General features: G+C 39.6%; 1 protein-coding gene across 3 annotated transcripts in view; it reads left to right on the top strand.

Moving 5' to 3' along the window:
• negr1 (neuronal growth regulator 1) overlaps nt 1-17,282 on the top strand; it is a 264,347-nt gene that overhangs the window by 130,362 nt on the left and 116,703 nt on the right. For all 3 annotated transcript variants that reach the window (XM_049479098.1, XM_015605766.3, XM_007249079.4), the window contains exon 4: nt 3,380-3,511. In XM_049479098.1, the coding sequence (XP_049335055.1) occupies nt 3,380-3,511 (132 nt within the window). The remainder of the gene's footprint in view (nt 1-3,379; nt 3,512-17,282) is intronic.

The raw sequence follows: 17,282 nt of genomic DNA, 5'->3' as shown, positions 1-17,282 counted from the left end.
AAATTTTGTCTTCATAAGCTAGTCCACCCTGGGCCGTGTTGCGTGAATGCGTTTAAATGAATACATTGCACGAATAATTCTCGGCGAAATAGTATTTGGTTTGATTCATTTGCAAAGCACTGGAAGTAAAATAGCACCTTGTCAGCCAAGATAAGCGTCTAAGCCGGTCCCTTAATAGCTCAGAAGTGCCGTAAATTGTTGTGTTGTTTCCTCGTATATGCGGAGGCCATTGTTTCTGAGGAACGTACGAATATGTATGCAAATTGCAGAGCTGGAGGAATAATTCAGCTGTGGTGATTTTATCACAGTGTCATAGCTACTATTCGGGACCGCCGCGGACTTTCTTCCTCTCGGGAGGGTTTGTAATTCACTGTCAGTGCTGCTTAGCGTCGACAAAGATAAAACTTTCTGACAGGCCTGCAATTGTTTCCTTCTTATTCTTTCATTTAGGTGTTTGACACCTTAGCGAGACACCTTTCCCCACAGCGCTGGGTGGGACGCCGTTAGGACCAAAGCAAACGGAGGCCCACCCTCTAGTAGAACCTCTATTTTTTCCCCTTTTTTTTTTTTTCTTTTTTTGCTTTGTCTCCTGTTTTTCATTCAGCTGGGCTTTCGCTGACTCAGAGCTTCCTCATCTGTATGTCAGAGTTTACCTCGCTTAGCTATAAGACAGATTCTCTGCTGCGTAAAGTAGGGTATAAATAGATTTCATTGAACAGCAGTACCATAAAGATGCCTCCCAGTCCAGGGAAACTCCAGAGAGATTTTTTTTCTTCTTCTTCTTTTTTTTCGTTCAGTTGACTGGTAGCGGCGTGGCAGCCTCCTGTTGTTGTGTTATATTGCCGTTCATTACTCCAGGACCTCCAGTCATATCTGCCATATTGGCACTGCTCTGATTTGCTCATGGTATTTGATGCCAGTAATCTCTCTGTGTGCAAATTGTGCCTCAAAGGAAGGAATACTTCCCTCTGGATTTCTGGCCTACAAAGTGATTATTTGCCATTTAGAAGGCTAAATTGCATTATGCATAGTTTAAAGAATTAGCGTGCTCATCTGTTTTGTCATTATTGCCTCTTTTTATTAATGCTCCCCAACATTCCAAACGTCAAAACACAGAGAGCTCATTTCTGTTGCGTGGGTACGGGGGGGGGGGGGCTGAAAATAACACAGTTAAAGAGAGCTGCTTCCTCAGATTGCTGTGATGGAACAATATCCTGGCCTAGAAGGGCTGAGCCATACATTAACACACAATATTTTGAGATGGATAGAGAATCTAGTGGGCATGTGTCATATTGTATTGTACACAATATATGGTGACACAGTAATATTGTGATGATATGAATCTGTATCATGATAACAGCTGTATTATTTGTGCAGTTGTTTATGGTTGCAGTTCATGTCCAAGCCCTAAATATTTTGGTAGATTCCTTTTTGCTCCATTTTATTATTTTTATACAAAATGTTTACAAAATAGACAAGGTTTTAACGTATGAATGTTTGAAACTATTGTATCAAGTGATGTAAAGATCAATCAGCGGTGTTTCAATATCGGTATCGGACAATTTTCAGCCAAAATACGTGTGATAAGCGATCAGCCGATATTTTTAAAATTAGCCGATCTTAAGACTCATCAGTTCATATTCGGGAGTGTGCCTCACTGCCCACAGTTCCTTGTTCAACTGCTAGATGTATCTGACTCGGTCAGTCTGGAGTTCCCTTCGTTCGTATTTGTGCAATGTGTAAAACTCATGGAGGAAAGAGAATGAAGAATTTTAACTAATGCTGGGCGATTTTCACGATTAATTTTAATAATAATTTGAATGACAGTTTTAATTTTACAGTCATAAAAATATCCAAAAACGCTACTCATTTCTGAAGTGTTTATCCGCCTTACCCTGGTTATCAGCGCCTCCCACAGACTAATGCGAGCATGTTTTCTAACCATTCCTTCGAGCACTGTGTCGAAAGTGCTGGAACAGTGCTGGAATTTTTTTTCGGTATAAGCTCAAACACCCAGTGGGATAATGCATATATTTAGCTAGAAATAAACCCCTCATCTAAAAACTGCAGCGTCATCGCTCTCCAGTGTAGATCTGTGATTAATTATATTAAAAAAATAATGGCTGCTTCAAAGTTTCTTCTGTGACTTCTGTGATTTAGTGCGTTATTTCTTAATTTTTAGTCACAAACCCGCGTTCTGAAGTATAACTCCAGTGTCTGTCAGTGTGTGAGTTTATCCGCGGTGTGTGTACATGAGGCTAGTGCGTGAAAGGAACACATGGGTTTGTAAACAATGTTTTGAATCATTGATTTACTCAATGATTCAATGAGTCGACTCAACTCAAAACGACCAAACACCAAAACCTAGTTTTTAACCATTTCTTTGTCATCTGTAGTTTGATTTTTAGTAGGGCGGGAAATAATCGATTATAATCGAAAATCTGATTGTTTTCGTGGAAAGAATCAAAGATCATTTTTTTAGGCCATAATCACCCAGCACTAATCTTAACCCCACTAATCGGATAATACCACTCTGAACGGAGCTGTTAAAGGAGCTGAAAACCAGCACTGCTAGCTTTAACATACATCAAATGTTTAGCATAAGGGGGTTTTAGTGGTGGATAAGCAGCTCTTTTCGCTTGTGTTTCTACTTTATACCCCACAGTGTTGTATTTACAGGGATTAACAGACTCTCTCAGCTCTCACCTCAGTTTCACAGTGTTTTTAATGTGGTTGATTATAAAAAGAAAGTAAAATAAAGTAAAGTCTAAGGGATCTAAGGAAACAAAATCGTGATTCTAAAAAAGAAACATTTCCTTTAAACAAAACAAACTAGTCTTGAACATTACTCTACTCTTATATATCTGCTAAAATCATTTATTAGGTAAATGATAAAACTCTTCCATTCATTTATAGACAGCCTAAATTTCCAGTGTTTGTTTAGGTTGGCCAAAATTAGGCAAAAATGACCAAATTTGCCCAGAGAGGTTAATCGTGAGAGACATTCGGCTCCGCCCTCGCAGCAGGTATTGGCAGCTGAGTTGAAAGGTGATCTGATCTGTGATCAGCCCAAACACACTGATTCACCCCTCTATCTCTAGTTGTATTTATACTACATGAATAAAACTTTTTAAAACATTTATTATTGCTGCAGTATAATATTCTTGAAATTATATATATATATATATATATATATATATATATATATATATATATATATATATATATATATTAATTTTTTCTTCAGTTTTTTATATTGTGTGTTATCACAAAAATACCCTGAAATTTCGTGATGTTATTTTAGGGCCATATCGCCCACCCCTTTTTTTTAGTAATGTCTTTACATGTGTTTATTTCTCTCTCTCTCTTCTTTTCGCAGCCAAGCATACCTGGACTGGAGAGAACATGAACATAACGGCTATAACTCGAGATGCAGCGGGGGAGTACGAATGCGGCGCCGGGAACGACATTGCCTCTCCTGACACCAGGACTGTGAAAGTCGTAGTCAATTGTGAGTATATCTCTCTCTGCCTTTTGTGCTCATCTTTCTGCGGGCTGATGCTGCACATGCACAATGACGTCTTCTTCTTTTCTTTTCTTCTCCTCCTCCTTTTTTCTCCTCCTCTTGCTGGAGATACTGCCTTACTTTCAAGTAGCAACAACTGGGCTGACTGGGGCTGGGAATTAGAAAAGAATTCATTGTGTGGAAGTTTTTTAATATTTAACAAGAGAATCCCCTTTTTTGTCTGGGCTGCGATGATTAATTTCCAGTGAGGAATGGTCTCAATGTTATAAGGACTCTTCTATTATGCAGGTAATGAGTCTCTCAAAAAGTGTGAAAAGACAGTAATGAGCACTCCACGCATTAATGAATTATACTGACTTTACTCATCGCGCTTATAGCGAGGATCTGGCTCCCCCAGAATGAAGGGGAAAGACACTTGACGATTTTTCTTCCCCTTCTTTTCTCTTTTAAGACGTTTCGTCTCATTTGCGGTCACAGGGATCATTAGTCTCTTTGTCTCAGTTGATACCATATGCTGAATCACAGCAGAGCAGGAGCGCATAAATCAGATACGCCGCTTCCTGTAGCCGAAAAAACGTGCCGCTCAGGACCGTCAAGCTCCGCCCGCCGCCGCCTCCCTTTACTATCAGCCCAACAAAGACTAATGGCCGGATAGCCACATGGAAATGTCAGCACATCACCGAGGGCAGGCCGGTGACGGCTCCCGAGTCATAACTCACATCCCGGCTCCACCCAGTCGATTCTATTGACACGTTCTAATGAGATACAAAGCGGAAAAGATCAGCCGCCTGGTGCCGAGCTCTCGACGTCGGCCCCGTGACGTGAACACAGCTCTCGGTATTCCTTTACGCCGAACCTTTGCTTTCCAGTAGGTTTCTGCAGTCCTGTTTTCTCTTTCCCCCAGTGTGTGTGGGTAGACTGGCAGAGCTTTAGAAAGCAGCGTGAAGAGTGCAGAAACGTGGACATGATTTACTGCCGCAGATGACACGAACAGTACCCCCAGTCCTTTCTGCCTTTGAAACGTTTCTGTGGAAAGTAGTGAGGAGAAAATAGAGAGGAGCTTGGTTGTAATCACAATCTATCATTGGTGCAACATCGGTCCATCAGTGCAGCTCGCTTCAGGCTGTGAGAAAAAAATAGACTGGAAAACAGGTGCCAACGCTGGAATTAGAAGAGGTGTTACCTCGCCATGTTTGAAAAAAAAAAAAGTGAGAGAAGCTGAAGGACTGCCGATCCACATCCACATCCTCATCCACTTCCTCACTGAGTAGGATTAAAATTGTTCACACAATCATAAGATCTTTATACTTTTTTTTTGGGTGTGCAAAATGTGATATAAAAATATTGGGAATAAGGATTAGTACACATATTACGTACTGGATGCATCTGTGTGCTGTAATGGTGAGAAAAACAGGGCATCTCACAGTACAATAGGGCTGGAAAATGATTTGATATCGATATTCATCGAGATTAGGGGTGGGCGATATGGCAATATTTCATGGTATTTTTGTGATAACGATATTCTTGGCAATATGACAAAACAATGAATAAAAAAATATATATTTTAAGAATACACTACAGAAATAAAATAAAAATTAAATTTTATTACTGCAGACGATATGATATGGCACACCCCTAACTGAGATTTTGGGTTTTTTTTTTTTTTTTTTCCTATCAGATTTGTAACAGAAGTCATACAGGAAGTAATACTTGACAGATATAATCTGTCTCTGTGGATAAGAAGATGAAAGACAATAAATAAATCATTAGATGGACTTTCAGTTTTTATGTAAAGAATTTGTTTATTTAGGAAGTCATATCCATTTCTTCCTTTATTTTTGCGGAAATGGTACAAAATCCATTGTAAACTATTTTGCGGTAATCAGTGCCAGGGCCTTTAAGAAAAACAAATGAACCAAAATCTGAAAAAAAAAAAAATATATTGTGTAAAACGAAAAAAAAAAAAAAAAGAAAAAAAAAATCATATATTGTTGAACAAAGAGGGGGCATTTTAGCAAATAACATATTATAGCTTGTAAATATCACTAGAAATATACTTTGCAGTAAATAAACTTTGTAAATGGATTTAAACAATAAAAATAAAATATCAATTTAAAAAGCAGACTCGTGAATCTCTTTTTTAATAACATTTTAATTCATTTTAATAACTGCATTTTTAAATCACTAAGGGTTTTTTTTGGCTAAACATTACAAAGCATTGAAGGTCCCCAGAGCCCACTTTAAGAACTCTTTCTCTGGTAACCCATTTTGGTGCTGTGTGATTTTGATCATATTTTCTTGATTAAATTTTATTAATGCTTAAATTAAAGGAAAATTTGAGTTTGAGTAAATCCAGCAATTGGAAGTGATTGGAATGATCTGAGGCAGTACACTGAAGGCTATTCTCCAGCCACTCTGTGAGTGAAGTGCTGTGGAGGAGAAAAAGCTGAGATGTGCTTTAAAAATGTGTTTGGGGGAAATGAAAAAAGAAAAAAAAAAAGAATGTGTTTTCTAAATCACACCATGAAGTGAAATGAAAACCTTCAGTAACTGTCACAGGAGCACTGCTGACGCCGCAGCAAACGAGCCGCTCAGAAGCTGCGTGATACTTCCTCATCGTGGATTATTGAGTTATAGATTCTCAGTTAATTGCGTTGTTAAAACTGATTGGGAACTCTGTCTACGTGGAACAGGTCTACCTTGGAAGGTAATTTGCAGGATGCGTCGACGGGGTTTATTGTGTTTAGCAGGACGGGCAAAGCGTGTCGCTTCGCACTTAACATTACATTAGCCTAACATGACTACAGATAATGTGACTGGACTCTGACATTTCAAGGGTAATCAGTGTAATTAAATACACAGCAAAATAATCTCATTTCCCCTTAGAAAATAATTGCAGCTTTTAGGTAAGAGCCGCACTGACCTCTGGGCTAATTGCAGATTATGAGTGCTAATTGAAATAAGCAAATTTATTAGTTGAAAACAAATTATGTTCATGTGTGCTTCCACGTGTTTAATAAAGTTTTGCGATAACGTTCGATATATTAAAGTCTTCTTCTTTCACAGCAGTTTCATGGCCTCCTCCTTTGTCTTAATTAATTCGCCGGTGATGAAAACAGTAAAATGTACAGGAATCGCCGTAAATTTTACGAACAGCAGTAGATGTTGAGCACCAGAGGGCTCGGAGTTCTGCTGTTTCAGCCTCCCCCCCCCCCCCAACCGCCGCTGCTGCTGCTATGCCCTTGGGCAAGACACTTGCACTGGAAATTTCTCCTGGGGTGCCGGAATAGTACCCTTGAAAAAGATCAGCCACTGTTCAGCAGTCTTGTGGGGAGCACATATATATATACAATATATGAATAGAGGCAGCTGACTGAAACCATAAGCATATTAAAATTCATTCTAATAATGCACTCAAAATATCAGTAAAATAAATGCTACTGGACAGATATAATCTGTGAATCTCTGTGGATGAGAAGATGGAAGAAAATAAATGAATCATTAGATGGACTTTCAGCTTCAATTTACAGAGTTTGTTCATTTAGGAAATGATATTCATTTCTTCCTTTATTTTTGCCATTTAGGCTCTTCAGGTCCAGTTATAAAACAAATATGGTACAAAATCCAGTGTAAACAATTTTGCAGAAATCAGTGCCAGGGTCTATAAGGAAAGAAAATTAACCAAAAACTAAAAACATATTTGTTATTATTTTATGTATGTATTTTGTATTTTTCTGATTTCTGTGTAAAATGGAAAACTGAGCAAAATTTGGTCCAATTTACATTGCCCAGTACATTTTCCCACTCCTTTGAGTCATTTTTCATGGAAAAAAACGGGGTTTCATCAACGGTCAAAATTTTCACCAAAACGACATACCGCGTCCTTACGTATTTTGGCGATTTTGTTTAAAAATGAAAAGTGCGTTTTATGGCATATCTGATCAAAATGTGGTCCAATTTACCATGTCCATGCATTTTCCCACTCGTTTGAGTCATTTTTCATGGAAAAAATGGGGTTTCATGAATGGTCAAATTTTAAACCAAAATGACATGGGTACTTACGTATCTTGGCGATTTTGGTGAAAAATAGAAAAGTGCATTTCGTTGCATATCTGAGCAAAATTTGGTCCAATTTACCATGTCCATGCATTTTCCCACTTGTTTGAGTCATTTTTCCTGAGAAAAACAGTTTTTTTCCCACTCAATATATATTATTGTGTAAAAAAAAAGTATATTGTAAAAAAATCATATGTTGTTAAAAAAGAGGCAGGATTTAAAAAAACAACATCTTATAGCTGGCATTAAATTTCTCCTGGAGTGCCGGAATGGTACCCTTGAAAAAGATCAGCCACTGCTCAGCAGCCTTGTGGGGAGCACATATATATATACAGTATATGAATAGAGGAGACTGACTGAAACCATAAGCATATTAAACGCCAGCCTAACAGTCTGCAATAAAAAGCACCCTAGATTTACACTTGACAAACATCCAATCACTTCCACTTTGAGATTACAGACAGCACTCTACAGTAGTGATCCTAAGAGGGGTCTCAGAATGCCTACAGTCAGCGTATTTAGAATGTCATGTAGATCATGCTGTGAGCCGCTGTGGCACTGTGGCAACATTTGCACTCCCCTCATGTAACTACAGTAAATAAACTGTAATATTTAGCCCAGCCTTTATATAAATGAATATAACCTTCACCCTACGCAAACGGCCCACTGTCAGCCTGCAGTTGCAGATTGTGTTGTGAAGATAACGCACTGTTCCAACAATACTTGGCTCAGGCAGATTCAGTAAACTAACCAATTACTGAAAAGCCAGAGCTTTGTGATTCTTCTTTCTAAACATTTAATTTCTGTTAAAAAGCCTGAGCTGAACCAAAATAGAACAGGCATCATGCGCCAACCTTGTCACCTTGTCATGACCGGTCCAGATACTGTACATTTGCTGCTTTTTTTTTTTTTTTTTTAGGGATGCACCAATCCAATATTAGGATATTGATGAAATTAGATAAGTACGGAACTCAGTACCCACTCTGGATCAGAGAAATCTACATATATCACTCACTCACCCATCGTCAACCGCTTTATCCGTTATCCGGGTCACGCGTGGGAGGTGGCTGGAGCCTATCCCAGCCAACATCGGGCGGAAGGCAGGATACACCCTGGACTGGCCGCCAATTTCAATCGCAGGGCAGACAGATACAGACAGACACACAGACACATTCACTCACACACTCACACCTAGGCAATTTCAATCAAGTTCCAATTAGCCTGAACGTGTCGTCTTTGGACTGTGGGAGGAAACTGGAGCACCTGGCAGAAACCCACACAGACACGGGGAGAACGTGCAAACTCCACACAGAAAGACCTGGGTCGGCCCCAGCCGGGAATAGAACCGTCTTGCTGTGAGACGGAAGTGCTACCCACTGCGCCGCCCCTACATATATACTTAACCTACCATATCCAAGCAGCACCCCTCCAAACCTGTTGTCAATTATCAGTAAGTAATGCAGCTCAAAAACATCACAGCTAACCACTCCAAACCTGCCAAGGCTGGCTGGTGTGTCTGGCCTGGCTGAGCCTGGCAATTAGTACCGCATCTAACAAGGTAGTCTTTGTTTTATAACTATGACGTGATGCATATATCATCATAGCAAATGGCAAGACTTGCCCTATCTAGCAACTGCAGTGTCATTGGCCTGTCCTCAACTCTGACTGAGTAATCCAGCTCAGAAAAACTCTCAGCACCATAGCTAACCCACTTCCAAACCTCCTGAGGCTGGCTGTTGTGTCTGTTCTGGCTGAGCCCAGCTGTTAGCACCAAATCCAATCTAGGTTTTATAACTTTGACATGATAATCCTGCAAACAGCAAGATTTCACCCTATCTAACAAGTGCAGTGTCCTTGGCCTGTCCCTATCTACCAGTGAGTAGTCCAGTGCCGAAAAAATGTCAACATCACAGCTAACCACTCCAAAACTGCCAAGGCTGGCTTTGTTGAGCCCAGCTGTTAGCAGCAAAGCTAGCTAGGTTTTATAACTCTTACACAATACACATGTCCTAGCAAACACCAAGATTTATCCTATCTAACAAGTGGAGTGTCTTTAACCCAGCTAAGCCTGGCTGTTAGCATTGCAGTTTTAACCTGGTAGATAGTACTGAGCCTGTCTAACAAGCACAATAACCTTGGTCTGTCTACATGTATCAGCGAGTAATCCAGCTTGGAAAAACAGATTATTTTGTTATGCATGTTTTATATAATATATTTCATTTCACAAAGTTACTAAAGTGTTTTAATAACATTTAAATCAATCCCAAAGCCCTAAGCTTCTCCCACAACTTTTTATTTCGTTTTTTTTTGTTTGTTTGTTTGTTTTTTGTCTTGTTATTTCTTTCCCGCTGTATACTGTACGTTAATAAGTGTTTAGATTTTTCAGAGGAACACAGCGAAGCTCTGTTTGTCTCTCATGAGATGCTTGTATTTACAAAAGCTTTGTCGCATTGCCGTTGCAAGTAGCACCAGATGTTTAGCTTTGTCTTCCTTCGTTTCATCCCTGCCCCACTCGAGCGCTGCCTCCACACACATCAGCAGAAATAAATATATAAACATGACGGATTAGGTGATGTCATGTAGCTCTGCAGATGGTTAGAATGTTGATGCAAAACACAACTGCTCCAGCTTTCTAGAGGCAACACAGTGCTTTTGGCTTCATATGTCATCCTGTCAGAATGCATTCTGGCTTAATGCGCGCCGTAACAACCAACTTGGCTTAGTTAGGGAGAGCCGTGAACACTTTGCATCTGTGCTAAACATCTTCTCTCTTCCTCAGTCTGTGTGTGCTGGCGAGGCCTTGGGAACGGCTGATTTACGGATGGTATATTAGAACCCCCATTATATAGAGATTGGGTTTTAATGGACCTTAATGCAGTAATGCATAAAGCATGTGGTCTTCTTCACTTCACTGCTGGATGATGGTATGTTGTTGGCATCGAGAGCAAACCTGGTTCTTGAAAACAAATTGTCAGGAGTGCAGGGCAGCATCTGGCATTTCTGTTGTTTTGGGATAATTACTAGAGAACCTCAAGGTGTTTGGAAGTAACCTTTTCCCACAGATCCCATAGCTGAAAATAACGTTTAAAGGGTTTAAAAGGGAACATTTTTATCTTTCGAAATATATTGAGTAGGGATGTGCTGAGTATTTGGCAACTGATATTTAAAAAGCTGAGTAATTTATAGCAAACTTTGACTCCTGTATTTTAGGCTGCTTTAGAATATTTTACATTTAGTTTTCTAGCATTAAAGGCACTTTACTCTTTTCCAAGAGGCAAAATAGAGCCAATAGGATGTCTATGTTAGCTGAACCCAAACAGGAGGGCTCCATATAGCCACAAAGCAGTATGCGTGTTTGTTTGGTCTGTCCATAAATTATCAGAGAGTAATCCAGCTCAGCAAAACATTTAGCTAGCATCACAGCTAAACTGCTGTAGCTCAGTCAAGGCCTCAAGGCAGTCAAGGAAAATTTAAATTTTCAATTTAGAAAATTATTCATGTTTGCTTTAGTTCATACTACTGAAAGAAAGAAAAATTGTGGCCACCTTAAACTGGTGTAGCTAGGTGAGCAGCTTATCGCTTGACCAGCAAAGGGGATGATTACAGGCTGCAGCTAAGCGATGGTTTGTTAGTAGACTCATCTGAAGATTATTTTTCAGATTAATCGACCACTCTTCAGTCAATGCATCCTTTGTGCGTAACACCTTTTACAGTGCACAATGAAACTTAAATATAAAACTTAGGCTTAATAGCTTAATCAAATGTATATATTTGTGTGTACTGTGTTAATGAGCAGTTCCTAACACTTCCCCTTTGGGTTTCTGTCCACTGCACTCTGTGTACTGTTCGTTCTTTTACAAACAATTAGGTCCGATATCATTTCTCACTTGTACCCTTATTGCTTGTTTTTGAGTGTCCCCTTCCCCTTGTGGACACAGGGGTCATGCAACAATTATGTATTATCGTCCACTCCTAATTTCTCAGTTCACATTTCTCACGGGGAGATGAAGTTAGCTTTGCTCACTCATTTGAGATGAAATGAGAACTTTAGCTTGTTAGCTTACTAGCTACCAATACCAAGATCATACCACCATCTTGCCTTGATTTCTCAAGCCTTATTTTTCGGACTATAAGGCACACTTAAAATCTTTTAATGTTCCCAAAAATCGACAGTGTGCCTTTTAATCCGTTAAACTACAGCGTTATAAGGGTGAGTTTTTAGTGAAGTTTCTCCAGCACTAGGGCTAGGTGCAGCAGCATTAGCATAAGTTGCTAAGCACAGTGCTAGCTCTTTTGCTGTTCAGAGGTGAGTATATCGGACTGTAGCCTGCGTGTTTGCTGTGTTAAACCAACTTACATGGGACGAACCACTAGCTGATAGCGCCCTGGGTTACCACAACACTCAGGGTTCCTCAGTCTATCGCTATCTGGCCGCATTTACCTGCCGCTTTTTTTGGCAGGCTAAATATAGCATCAGTGTAACAAGTTCAACAGTGAAGTAGATTCCCTGAAATTTTAACATGATTTTCAGAATTTGTCAGTTTTAGTATTTGACCCTTTTAATGTCAGTGTATGTGCACTCAAGCTGCAGGGACTCTAAGACGGTGCAAAAGCCTCTGATTAATAGATCATATCCAGCTGAGGGTGACCTGAACATGAGCTTCAGTGGAAAATTCTTTTCTTTAAAAAACGTTGAGTTATTTGCGTCCAGATTTAAATAAGGGGAAATAAATACCAGATTTTTAGTGTGTTCTCATTGTGTGGACTTTTGGGAGAGTATACTGACCACAGACGTCCATGAACATTCATTACTGGACCAATGTGGCTTGAATTAAATTAAAGAAACCTTATTATGGTCTTCTTATTTTTTTTTTGTCAGGCATTGCTGGTTTTGATACGGCCCTTAAATAATTGCGGAATCTTGGATCAAGGGCTGCAGCAATTAAACACACATTTTTACCAACTTCTTTGAATTTGATCTCACCCTCCCACCTTGAAACCATCTCGTGTCCTGCAGATGTTTGAAAAGAGTTGACAGGAGCTGACTCAAAGGAAATTTTTTGTGTGGATTTCTGGAGACCTTTTACGAGTGGAGGTAAAGCTGAGGATGTGACATAAGCCTCTCCACTCAGGAAGACAGTGGCTTGCTCAAAGGGCTTGAGAACCTGTTCCAGTTCCTCCAGAAGGGTCCACTGCTCAGCTTTTAGATCCAAGTAGTGCTTTCCTCGTGGTGTGACCTCTGGATCTGAAAGGGTTGCAGTCACTGGCCACCTCTGCTCCAAGAGCCGACTCACCATGTAATAAGAACTGTTCCATCTTACAGGAACATCCTGGATTAGTTTATGCTCAGCTGTGCCCCATTGCTTTTGTTTTTGTTTAAGCTTGCTGCTGGCCAGTTCACTCCTCCTAAAATGCTCTACAAGGGACCTTGCAGCACCAAGGGTCTTATTTACTTGGGGATCCTTTTTCAAGGCATGGTTGACTACTAACTGAAGAGTATGGCCAGCACATCTCTGTGAAGCAACTCCATACTTCTCTTCCAAGATCCGAAGAGCTGCCACAATATTTGCAGCATTATCATGTACAACAGCCAGTACATCACTGAGAGAGAATCCAAACTTCTCTGCTGCTTTTTCAACCCACTCAGCGATATTTTCTGCTGTGTGACGCTCCTCAAGCGGCATTGTAGTTAGATTGTATGATGTGAGCTCCCAATCTTTATTAATAAAGTGGCAGGTAACTCCCAAGTATGCTTCATTTGCAATACTTGTCCAGGCGTCTGTGGTGAGTGTGATTTTTGATGCAACATTTTTGAGTTTGTCTTTTACACTATCAAGAGTTGCCTCATATTTCTTCTCCATTAAATCTGTAAAGTAGCGTCTGGAGGGAAGTGTGTACCCTGAGTGAAAAGTGTTGATCATTTCACGAAAGCCTTGACCCTCCACAATAGCAAGGGGTCTCATATCCTTGATAATCATCTGTAGGATGCTTTCAGAAAGCTCAGCTGCCATCTTAGGTGTGCAAGAATTTTGGCTCATTTTGTGGAAATAGTGCTCCACACTGCTTTGCCTGATCATCACAAAGAGAAACATAAAGCATGTTAGAATAACAATGAGATTTCTTATGAGAAAAACATTTAACCTAAAAAGGAATCTATTTTTTAAGACTTAAATTTGTCTCTAAGTGGTATTAGAGACAACTTTCACAATAATAAAATACACATAAACCAGCCAGATGATTAGACTAATTTTAGCCAGCAATTACACATTTCACTATATGGCTTATCTACACAAAACGATAAATTGTTATATTTATAATAATAATAATAATAATAATAATAATAATAATAACAACAATACAAGCCTACTAAACCAAACCCCACACTTATAATCACTACATGTACAGCACGTTGTTCAGATCTAAAAATGGATAAGCTCCCAAACACCACAAACGTGTTTTACACTGTTTTCTGTGACCGCTAGATTTTGTGACCACGGGCAATAGTTCTCAGCAGACCGGTGCACTGGCCGATTCGAAACGTCTTCGTTTCTAATGTTTACTTCGACTGGCCAAAACAGTTAAGCTTAGGGGCTGAGGGTAAGGTGAGCCAATGAACGCTCATAACCGTGAGCACTGGTCACTAAATTCCGACGGTGACAGAAAACGGTGTAACACCGCAGCGCCGACGGCGCTAGCTAAAATAACTTAAGGCAGCTAGCCTAGCTAAACACCTGAACTTATGAATAATGCTACTGTTTCTGGAAATTGCGAAATGCCATGCACAAATATAAACCAAAAATGTATAATTTCTGCCTGTGGCAGGTTTAAAACCTTTGGTCGACAGCCTTAAGTCTTTTTAAGGACACCCGCGGAGACCCTGATGTAAACGGTACTTACTGTGTTGTCTTGCTCCCATGTTGACATAGGGCTCCTGGATGTTTTCGCTTCAAGTGCTCCTGCATAGCAGTTGTGCTGCTGTGATAAGCCATCTCCATTTTGCACAAATGGCAGAGGACCACATTGTTGCCCTTTTGAGTAAAATGCTGCCAAACTTTAGATGCCCGCTGGCGTTTTTTTATAGCTGGAGACTCCGGAGTCCATGCTCTCCACAGGCGCCGCCATGTTTACGACGCGCCGACGCACGTTATGCAAATCGATGTATTTTCGTAATCGATGACGTCGATTATGTCGACGCGTCGCCCCAGCCCTAATTGACACAATATCCATAACTGGCCGAAGTATATAAAAAGTATATACAGCTCTGGAAAAAATTTAGATCACTTCAGTTTCTGAATCAGTTTCTCTGATTTTGCTATTTATATGTATATGTTTGAGTAAAATGAACATTGTCGTTTTATTCTATAAACTACAGACACCATTTCTCCCACATTCCAAATAAAAATATTGTCATTTAGAGCATTTATTTGCAGAAAATAAAAAAATGGCTGAAATAATAATAATGAATCAAGATACAGAGCTTTCAGACCTCAAATAATGCAAAAAAATCAAGTTCATATTCATAAAGTTTTAAGAGTTCAGAAATCAATATTTGGTGGAATAACCCTGGTTTTTAATCACAGTTCTCATGCATCTTGACATGTTCTCCTCCACTAGTCTTACACACTGCTTTTGGATAACCTTATGCCACTCCTGGTGCAAAAAATCAAGCAGTTCAACTTGGTTTTTCTAGAGCTGTATATATATATATGCTTTACAGTAAAGTTATAACATTTTTATGAACCACATTACATAACCCTTTTATGAACCACATTACAATGCACTTGAAACATTGGACACATTGAAAGGTCGGCAACACTTGATATCCAGTAATAAGAGCCATTCTCTACTTTGCCTTTTTTTTTTTGCTAAGTATCCCAAAAAGAGAAAATTGCTTGTTCAAAATGAGACAAAATAAGAGGGTTATAACTATACTTGTTAAACCACTTCTAAGCAGTTTGAGCAAATGCCATTATGCAATAACTATTGTGATGATTCTGCTGTTCTGTTGGATCTGTTGGCGTCCCACTGAGTTCTATTTTAGGACCTATGAAATTGAGGTCAATTAGGACTGTAGTACAGTTATGAAAGTAAAGATGTTTTGGGCTAAGTCTAAGTTTAAGAGGTTAATGCTAATAATGTGCACAGTGCATTTGACTATACTGTAGTCTGTATAGAGCGCTGCCCATTAAAGCTATTTTTTATTTGCTTTTTTTAATTCACAGAACGTCTTATAAGGACAGTAAAAACAAATACATTTTTACCATTTATGCAGTGTGTGTGTGTGTGTTTGGTTTTATATACAATTTATACTGCGGTAGTTGTTTTATTGGATCAATTTTCTGCTCTATCTTACATACGCTGCCCTTCTGACTCATGTTGGATATGCGTGTTGAGCACTGGCCTCCATCCATACGGGTCACTGTAATTTATCAGATATAAACAAAAGTGCTCTGTTTCTGGCCACAGTCACCCGGTGACCCTTTATTTCCATTTGACTTGAACTGCAGCTCTGATATTTTGGCGGCTTTCCCAGATGGAGGGCAATAATGTAGGTTCGGAGAAAACTTCTCAGGCTGTACATGGAATGTGAGTGATTAGACTGACAGGCAGCTGCAGTAATTCACTGAGTTTTAGATGATAATTATGCGGAACTTTATATGGAAGCTTTGTTGGAAAGTTCTTCTTCGAGAAGTCCGTCACACTTGTTTGAAATAACAGTAAATCTGAGCTTTTAGATGTAGCAAATCCACTGTAATTCACTCAACACATTATTAAAGATCTTAAACACAGAGAAAATCACTGCTTATCATCAGTGCTATTACATTGCTGTTCATAGCTTCCGCTTAATTGGTGTGGGAAGCATCCAGCGGGCAATCATAGGCTGTCATAGACTTCAAATGACATCAAACCACCGGAAGCCGTGAAAGGCCTTTATTGACTGGGCTGCTTATGCCAGTGTGTCACAGTGTCAAAGAAGAAAGTTGAGGGCAAGGCGAGGGTGGGGGAATGAATGGTGCACTATGCTATGTGCTAGCTTTGACGTAACTGCTCACAAAGCCCCTTATAGATTTTCATAAAGACCTCTTGGCCTTATGGCATATACTAGTGCATCTCAAACTATTTAAATATCATTGAAAAGTTTTTTTTTTTATTTAGCAATTTAGTTCAAAATGTAAAACTCATATATTACATACAGGGGTTGGACAATGAAACTGAAACTGAAACACCTGTCATTTTAGTGTGGGAGGTTTCATGGCTAAATTGGAGCAGCCTGGTGGCCAAACTTCATTAATTGCACATTGCACCAGTAAGAGCAGAGTGTGAAGGTTCAATTAGCAGGGTGAGAGCACAGTTTTGCTCAAAATATAGCAATGCACACAACATTATGGGTGACGTACCAAAGTTCAAAAGAGGACGGATTTTTGGTGCACTTCTTGCTGGTGCATCTGTGACCAAGACAGCAAGTGTTTGTGATGTATCAAGAGCCACGGTATCCAGGGTAATGTCAGCATACCACCAAGAAGGAGCAACCACATCCAACAGGATTAACTGTGGACGCTGTAAGAGGAACAAAAAACAGAACTGTCCGTCGGTACAATAAATTATTGTGGTCTAAAACCACAATAGTTTTCAGTTTGAGTTTCATTGTCCAACCTTCGTAGATGTATTAGACACAGAGTGATCTTTTTTAAGTGTTTTA

This window comes from Astyanax mexicanus, chromosome 5, assembly GCF_023375975.1.
Source record: "Astyanax mexicanus isolate ESR-SI-001 chromosome 5, AstMex3_surface, whole genome shotgun sequence".
Taxonomy (NCBI): Eukaryota; Metazoa; Chordata; class Actinopteri; order Characiformes; family Acestrorhamphidae; genus Astyanax; species Astyanax mexicanus.
Note: the sequence above shows the minus strand (reverse complement) of the source record. Positions and strands in the feature narration are given on the sequence as shown.